Source organism: Salmo salar, chromosome ssa09, assembly GCF_905237065.1.
Source record: "Salmo salar chromosome ssa09, Ssal_v3.1, whole genome shotgun sequence".
NCBI classification, from domain to species: Eukaryota; Metazoa; Chordata; class Actinopteri; order Salmoniformes; family Salmonidae; genus Salmo; species Salmo salar.
The window spans coordinates 93,965,782-93,974,908 of NC_059450.1; the positions used below are offsets into that span (position 1 = coordinate 93,965,782).

A 9,127-nucleotide genomic window follows, 5' to 3' on the forward strand; every position below is an offset into this window, starting at 1 on the left:
ACAGTGGGACTACTGCTTGGTCAATTTTTTAAGTTGCGTCTCTCTTGAGTTAGTAGAGCTGTTGTAGAGCTGTTTCGTTGTAAATTGTTTAGATGGCAGGGGTATCACTTGCTTTCGGGCAAAGTTGTTTGTTCTTTTGGGGCCAGAGGCAGAAATCTCAGACTCTTCCAATACCCGGTATCTGTTTCCCAGTTCCAAGGCATCACTTTGCCTTGGCGATTTTCCGTACAGTAATCCATGGCGTTTTTCCATACAGTAATCCATGGCAATTTTCCGTACAGTAATCCATGGCGATTTTCCGTACAGTAATCCATGGCGATTTTCCGTACAGTAATCCATGGCGTTTTTCCGTACAGTAATCCATGGCTCCTGAGGTGGAGCAGAGGGATTGGAGCAGACCGGGTGCTTGAGTATAGGTCCCGGTAATGGCCAAGGCTCTTCTAGCGGGATCAAAGCATTTCTTACAGCTGCAGGCTCTTCTGAGGCCGTGGCGACAAGCCATGGGCAAGCGGCTTCGTTCACCACATTTTTGGCAGACTCAAGCAAAGAGTCAATCAGCTGTTCATCTTCTTTAATCTGATGAAGAATAGACACTCTACCCTCCAATTCAGCGATTTTCTGGGTTAGTTGTTGGCAATTGACACATCCAGGGGTGAGTTTGGTCATTATTCTGATTAGTTAGCTAGCAACGCTAACTAGCTTTGGTGTGGGGGTAGGCCCAAATTGAGCTAATACGCTAGCTAGCATTACGCCGCTACCGCGAGTCCAATACGATTTTCATTGCAGATAGTCTGTTTGTAACCCCACTCACTGCTTATATAGTCTGTTTGTAATCATAAAAGTGACCATGTAGGAAGCTACCACGAGTCCAATACCATTTTCTTTGCGATTTTCTATGAATGTGTGGGATGTGAATGACTTTAGCTTCCCTCCAGGCCTGAGTGCACATGCTCTCTAGTAGGCTTAAATTCACGTCAGATAGTAGACTATCTGATGTGAATTTATGTAACTCATGAAGGTGAAAGTGGACTGAATAGTGATCTGTTAACTTCTTTGGGATAGGGGGCAGTATTTTTACGGCCGGATAAAAAAACGTACCCGATTTAATCTGGTCACGACTCCTGCCCAGAAACTAGAATATGCATAATTAGTAGATTTGGATAGAAAACACTCTAAAGTTTCTAAAACTGTTTGAATGGTGTCTGTGAGTATAACAGAACTCATATGGCAGGCCAAAACCTGAGAAGATTCCATACAGGAAGTGCCCTGTTTGACAATTAGTGCTGTAACGTGACACTTTCTAAGGCTTCCATTGGCTCTCTAAAGCCGCCAGAAAGTGGAATGGGGTGTCTGCTGGGCAAAGTACAGCAGCTCTGTTTGTGAGTGGTCAGCCTGGGGACAGTGAGACTGTAGATGCGCGGTCACGAGACTTCTCCATTTTTTTCTTTCAGCCTTTGAATGAACACAACGTTGCCCGGTTGGAATATTATCGCTATTTTAACGAGAAAAATAGCATAAAAATTGATTTTAAACAGCGTTTGACATGCTTCTAAGTACGGTAATGGAATATTTTGAATTTTTTTGTCATGAAATGCGCTCGCGCGTCACCCTTCGGATAGTGACCTGAACGCACGAACAAAACGGAGGTATATGGATATAACTATGGATTATTTGGAACCAAAACATCATTTGTTGTTGAAGTAGAAGTCCTGGGAGTGCATTCTGACGAAGAACGGCAAAGGTAATCCAATTTTTCTAATAGTAATTCTGAGTTTAGGTTGTCCCAAACTTGGTGGGTGTCAAATTAGCTAGCCGTGATGGCCGAGCTATGTACTCAGAATATTGCAAAATATGCTTTCGCCGAAAAGCTATTTTATAATCGGACATAGCGATTGCATAAAGGAGTCCTGTATCTATAATTCTTAAAATAATTGTTATGTATTTTGTCAACGTTTATCATGAGTAATTTAGTAAATTCACCGGAAGTTTTCGGTGGGTATTCTAGTTCTGAACATCACATGCTAATGTAAAAAGCTGGTTTTTGATATAAATATGAACTTGATTGAACAAAACATGCATGTATTGTATAACATAATGTCCTAGGAGTGTCATCTGATGAAGATTATCAAAGGTTAGTGCTGCATTTAGCTGTGGTTTGGGTTTATGTGACATATATGCTTGCTTGGAAAATTGCTTGCTGTTGAGGACAGGCGGAACGTCTGTCCTCAACAGGTTAAGTAAGGTATTAAATTATGAGAGGACGACAGGATGAGAAGAGTATCTGGGTAGATATATCACCATGTTGCTTCCACCTATCCAAACCTCTCATCTCTACAGGAGGGTCTAGGGATTCATCAGACTGGAACCTCTCAGCTTTACAGGAGGGTCTAGGGATTCATCAGACTGGAACCTCTCAGCTCTACAGGAGGGTCTAGGGATTCATCAGACTGGAACCTCTCAGCTTTACAGGAGGGTCTAGGGATTCATCAGACTGGAACCTCTCAGCTCTACAGGAGGGTCTAGGGATTCATCAAACTGGAACCTCTCGGCTCTACAGGAGCCTCTAGGGATTCATCAGACTGGAACCTCTCAGCTCTACAGCAGGGTCTAGGGATTCATCAGACTCAAACCTCTCAGCTCTACAGTACGGTCTAGGGATTCATCAGACTGGAACCTCTCAGCTCTACAGGAGGGCTCTAGGGATTCATCAGAAAGAACCTCTCAGCTCTACAGGAGGCTTTAGGGATTCATCAGACTCAAACCTCTCAGCTCTACAGAAGGCTTTAGGGATTCATCAGACTCGAACCTCTCAGCTCGACTGTAAGACTCACAATAGATATTCAGGTGATATTAAAGCTCGTACCTGATTGGTGGTTGCAGGACTCCCTGAAAAACAGGTATCCTCCGGGGCGGAGCCATCCCAGCATCTTCTCTGTTAGTGACCTCAGCTCCTCGTCACTCAGATACATCAGCAGCCAGTTGGAGAAGATGATGTCATAACTGATGGGGGGGGGTTACAAATCAGAATAGCTTCACAACTGATGGGGGGGTACACATCAGAATAACATCACAACTGATGGGGGGTACACATCAGAATAAATTCACAACTGATGGGGGGGTACACATCAGAATAACATCACAACTGATGGGGGGTACACATCAGAATAACATCATAACTGATGGGGGGGTACACATCAGAATAACATCATAACTGATGGGGGGTACACATCAGAATAACACCACAACTGATGGGGGGTACACATCAGAATAACATCATAACTGATGGGGGGGTGTACACATCAGAATAACATCATAACTGATGGGGGGTTACACATCAGAATAACATCATAACTGATGGGGGTACACATCAGAATAAAATCACAACTGATGGGGGTACACATCAGAATAACACCACAACTGATGGGGGGGTACACATCAGAATAACATCATAACTGATGGGGGGTACACATCAGAATAACATCATAACTGATGGGGGGTACACATCAGAATAACACCACAACTGATGGGGGGTACACATCAGAATAACATCATAACTGATGGGGGGGGGGTACACATCAGAATAACATCATAACTGATGGGGGGTACACATCAGAATAACATCATAACTGATGGGGGTACACATCAGAATAACATCATAACTGATGGGGGTACACATCAGAATAACATCATAACTGATGGGGGGTACACATTAGAATAACACCATAACTGATGGGGGTACACATCAGAATAACATCATAACTGATGGGGGTACACATCAGAATAACACCACAACTGATGGGGGGGTAAACATCAGAATAACATCATAACTGATGGGGGGGGTACACATCAGAATAACATCATAACTGATGGGGGTACACATTAGAATAACACCATAACTAATGGGGGTACACGTCAGAATAACATAATAACTGATGGGGGGTACACATCAGAATAACATCATAACTGATGGGGGTACACATCAGAATAACATCATAACTGATGGGGGGGTACACATCAGAATAACATCATAACTGATGGGGGTACCCATCAGAATAGGTCTGGATGTTATAGAGGCTCACAAAGTTTATAACAAGTACCAATGCATTATACCCATCGGCTTTATGCAACGCGTTTATAGTGCACTACTTTAGAGCCATATTGGCCCTGGTAAACAGTAGTACACATTAGAATAACATCACAACTGATGGGGGGGTACACATCAGAATAACATCATAACTGATGGGGGGGTACACATCAGAATAACATCATAACTGATGGGGGGTACACATCAGAATAACATCATAACTGATGGGGGGTACACATCAGAATAACATCATAACTGATGGGGGGGTACACATTAGAATAACACCATAACTGATGGGGGGGTACACATCAGAATAACATCATAACTGATGGGGGTACACATCAGAATAACATCACAACTGATGGGGGGTAAACATCAGAATAACATCATAACTGATGGGGGGGTACACATCAGAATAACATCATAACTGATGGGGGTACACATTAGAATAACATCATAACTAATGGGGGTACACATCAGAATAACATCATAACTGATGGGGGGTACACATCAGAATAACATCATAACTGATGGGGGGTACCCATCAGAATAGGTCTGGATGTTATAGAGGCTCACAAAGTTTATAACAAGTACCAATGCATTATACCCATCGGCTTTATGCAACGCGTTTATAGTGCACTACTTTAGAGCCATATTGGCCCTGGTAAACAGTAGTACACATTAGAATAACACCATAACTGATGGGGGTTTACAAATCAGAATAGCTTCACAACTGATGGGGGGTACACATCAGAATAACATCACAACTGATGGGGGGTACAAATCAGAATAGCTTCACAACTGATGGGGGGTACACATCAGAATAACATCACAACTGATGGGGGGTACACATCAGAATAAAATCACAACTGATGGGGGGTACACATCAGAATAACACCACAACTGATGGGGGGTACACATCAGAATAACATCATAACTGATGGGGGGTACACATCAGAATAACATCATAACTGATGGGGGGTACACATCAGAATAACACCACAAATGATGGGGGTACACATCAGAATAACATCATAACTGATGGGGGGGGTACACATCAGAATAACATCATAACTGATGGGGGGTACACATCAGAATAACATCATAACTGATGGGGGTACACATCAGAATAACATCATAACTGATGGGGGGTACACATCAGAATAACATCATAACTGATGGGGGTACACATTAGAATAACACCATAACTGATGGGGGGTACACATCAGAATAACATCATAACTGATGGGGGGTACACATCAGAATAACATCATAACTGATGGGGGTACACATCAGAATAACACCACAACTGATGGGGGGTACACATCAGAATAACATCATAACTGATGGGGGGGGTACACATCAGAATAACATCATAACTGATGGGGGGTACACATCAGAATAACATAATAACTGATGGGGGTACACATCATAATAACATCATAACTGATGGGGGGTACACATCAGAATAACATCATAACTGATGGGGGGTACACATCAGAATAACATCATAACTGATGGGGGGTACACATCAGAATAACATCATAACTGATGGGGGGGTACACATCAGAATAACATCATAACTGATGGGGGGGTACACATCAGAATAACATCATAACTGATGGGGGGGTACCCATCAGAATAACATCATAACTGATGGGGGGGGGGTACACATCAGAATAACATCATAACTGATGGGGGGGTACACATCAGAATAACATCATAACTGATGGGGGGTACCCATCAGAATAGGTCTGGATGTTATAGAGGCTCACAAAGTTTATAACAAGTACCAATGCATTATACCCATCGGCTTTATGCAACGCCTTTATAGTGCACTACTTTAGAGCCATATTGGCCCTGGTAAACAGTAGTACACATTAGAATAACACCATAACTGATGGGGGGTTTACAAATCAGAATAGCTTCACAACTGATGGGGGGTACACATCAGAATAACATCACAACTGATGGGGGGGTACACATCAGAATAAAATCACAACTGATGGGGGGTACACATCAGAATAACACCACAACTGATGGGGGGGTACACATCAGAATAACATCATAACTGATGGGGGGTACACATCAGAATAACATCATAACTGATGGGGGGTACACATCAGAATAACATCATAACTGATGGGGGTACACATCAGAATAACATCATAACTGATGGGGGTACACATCAGAATAACATCATAACTGATGGGGGGGTACACATTAGAATAACACCATAACTGATGGGGGGGTACACATCAGAATAACATCATAACTGATGGGGGGGGTACACATCAGAATAACATCATAACTGATGGGGGTACACATCAGAATAGCATCATAACTGATGGGGGTACACATCAGAATAACATCATAACTGATGGGGGGTACACATCAGAATAACATCATAACTGATGGGGGGTACACATTGGAATAACATCATAACTGATGGGGGGTACACATCAGAATAACATCACAACTGATGGGGGGGTACACATCAGAATAACATCATAACTGATGGGGGGGTACACATCAGAATAACATCATAACTGATGGGGGGTACCCATCAGAATAACATCATAACTGATGGGGGGGTACACATCAGAATAACATCATAACTGATGGGTGGTACACATCAGAATAACATCATAACTGATGGGGGAGTACACATCAGAATAACATCATAACTGATGGGGGGTACACATCAGAATAACATCACAACTGATGGGGGTACACATCAGAATAACATCACAACTGATGGGGGGTACACATCAGAATAACATCATAACTGATGGGGGTACACATCAGAATAACATCATAACTGATGGGGGTACCCATCAGAATAACATCATAACTGATGGGGGGTACACATCAGAATAACATCATAACTGATGGGGGTACACATCAGAATAACATCATAACTGATGGGGGTACACATCAGAATAACATCATCACTGATGGGGGGTACCCATCAGAATAACATCATAACTGATGGGGGGGTACACATCAGAATAACATCATAACTGATGGGGGTACACATTGGAATAACATCATAACTGATGGGGGGTACACATCAGAATAACATCACAACTGATGGGGGGTACACATCAGAATAACATCATAACTGATGGGGGGTACACATCAGAATAACACCACAACTGATGGGGGGTACACATCAGAATAACATCATAACTGATGGGGGGGTACACATCAGAATAACATCATAACTGATGGGGGTTACACATCAGAATAACATCATAACTGATGGGGGTACACATCAGAATAAAATCACAACTGAAGGGGGGTACACATCAGAATAACACCACAACTGATGGGGGGGTACACATCAGAATAACATCATAACTGATGGGGGGTACACATCAGAATAACATCATAACTGATGGGGGGTACACATCAGAATAACACCATAACTGATGGGGGGTACACATCAGAATAACATCATAACTGATGGGGGGTACACATCAGAATAACATCATAACTGATGGGGGGTACACATCAGAATAACATCATAACTGATGGGGGGTACCCATCAGAATAGCTGGATGTTATAGACTCACAAAGTTTATAACAAGTACCAATGCATTAACCACGGCTTTATGCAACCTTAGTGCACTACTTTAGAGCCATATTGGCCCTGGTAAACAGTAGTACACATTAGAATAACACCATAACTGATGGGGGGTTTACAAATCAGAATAGCTTCACAACTGATGGGGGGTACACATCAGAATAACATCACAACTGATGGGGGTACACATCAGAATAAAATCACAACTGATGGGGGGTACACATCAGAATAACACCACAACTGATGGGGGGTACACATCAGAATAACATCATAACTGATGGGGGGGTACACATCAGAATAACATCATAACTGATGGGGGGTACACATCAGAATAACACCACAACTGATGGGGGGTACACATCAGAATAACATCATAACTGATGGGGGGGTACACATCAGAATAACATCATAACTGATGGGGGGGTACACATCAGAATAACACCATAACTGATGGGGGGGTACACATCAGAATAACATCATAACTGATGGGGGGGGTACACATCAGAATAACATCATAACTGATGGGGGGTACACGTCAGAATAACATCATAACTGATGGGGGGGTACACATCAGAATAACACCATAACTGATGGGGGGTAAACATCAGAATAACATCATAACTGATGGGGGGGGTACACATCAGAATAACATCATAACTGATGGGGGGTACACATTAGAATAACACCATAACTAATGGGGGGTACACATCAGAATAACATCATAACTGATGGGGGGGTACACATCAGAATAACATCATAACTGATGGGGGGTACCCATCAGAATAGGTCTGGATGTTATAGAGGCTCACAAAGTTTATAACAAGTACCAATGCATTATACCCATCGGCTTTATGCAACGCGTTTATAGTGCACTACTTTAGAGCCATATTGGCCCTGGTAAACAGTAGTACACATTAGAATAACACCATAACTGATGGGGGTTTACAAATCAGAATAGCTTCACAACTGATGGGGGGGTACACATCAGAATAACATCACAACTGATGGGGGGGTACAAATCAGAATAGCTTCACAACTGATGGGGGGTACACATCAGAATAACATCACAACTGATGGGGGGGTACACATCAGAATAAAATCACAACTGATGGGGGTACACATCAGAATAACACCACAACTGATGGGGGGTACACATCAGAATAACATCATAACTGATGGGGGGGTACACATCAGAATAACACCATAACTGATGGGGGGTACACATCAGAATAACATCACAAATGATGGGGGGTACACATCAGAATAACATCATAACTGATGGGGGGTACACATCAGAATAACATCATAACTGATGGGGGGTACACATCAGAATAACATCATAACTGATGGGGGGTACACATCAGAATAACATCATAACTGATGGGGGTACACATCAGAATAACATCATAACTGATGGGGGGGTACACATTAGAATAACACCATAACTGATGGGG

At 42.6% G+C, this 9,127-nt stretch overlaps 1 protein-coding gene across 4 annotated transcripts in view; it reads right to left on the reverse strand.

Annotated features, from left to right (window-relative positions):
• The window catches only part of LOC123744681 (phosphoethanolamine N-methyltransferase 3), a 46,076-nt gene extending 42,945 nt beyond the window's left edge, over positions 1–3,131 (reverse strand). For all 4 annotated transcript variants that reach the window (XR_006771087.1, XR_006771088.1, XM_045724238.1 and 1 more), the window contains exon 1: positions 2,864–3,131. Coding sequence is in view for 2 of the 4 variants with exons in the window: in XM_045724238.1 (XP_045580194.1) it covers positions 2,864–2,969 (106 nt within the window). In the remaining 2 variants the exon portion in view is untranslated. The remainder of the gene's footprint in view (positions 1–2,863) is intronic.
• Between the last annotated feature and the right edge of the window lie 5,996 nt (positions 3,132–9,127).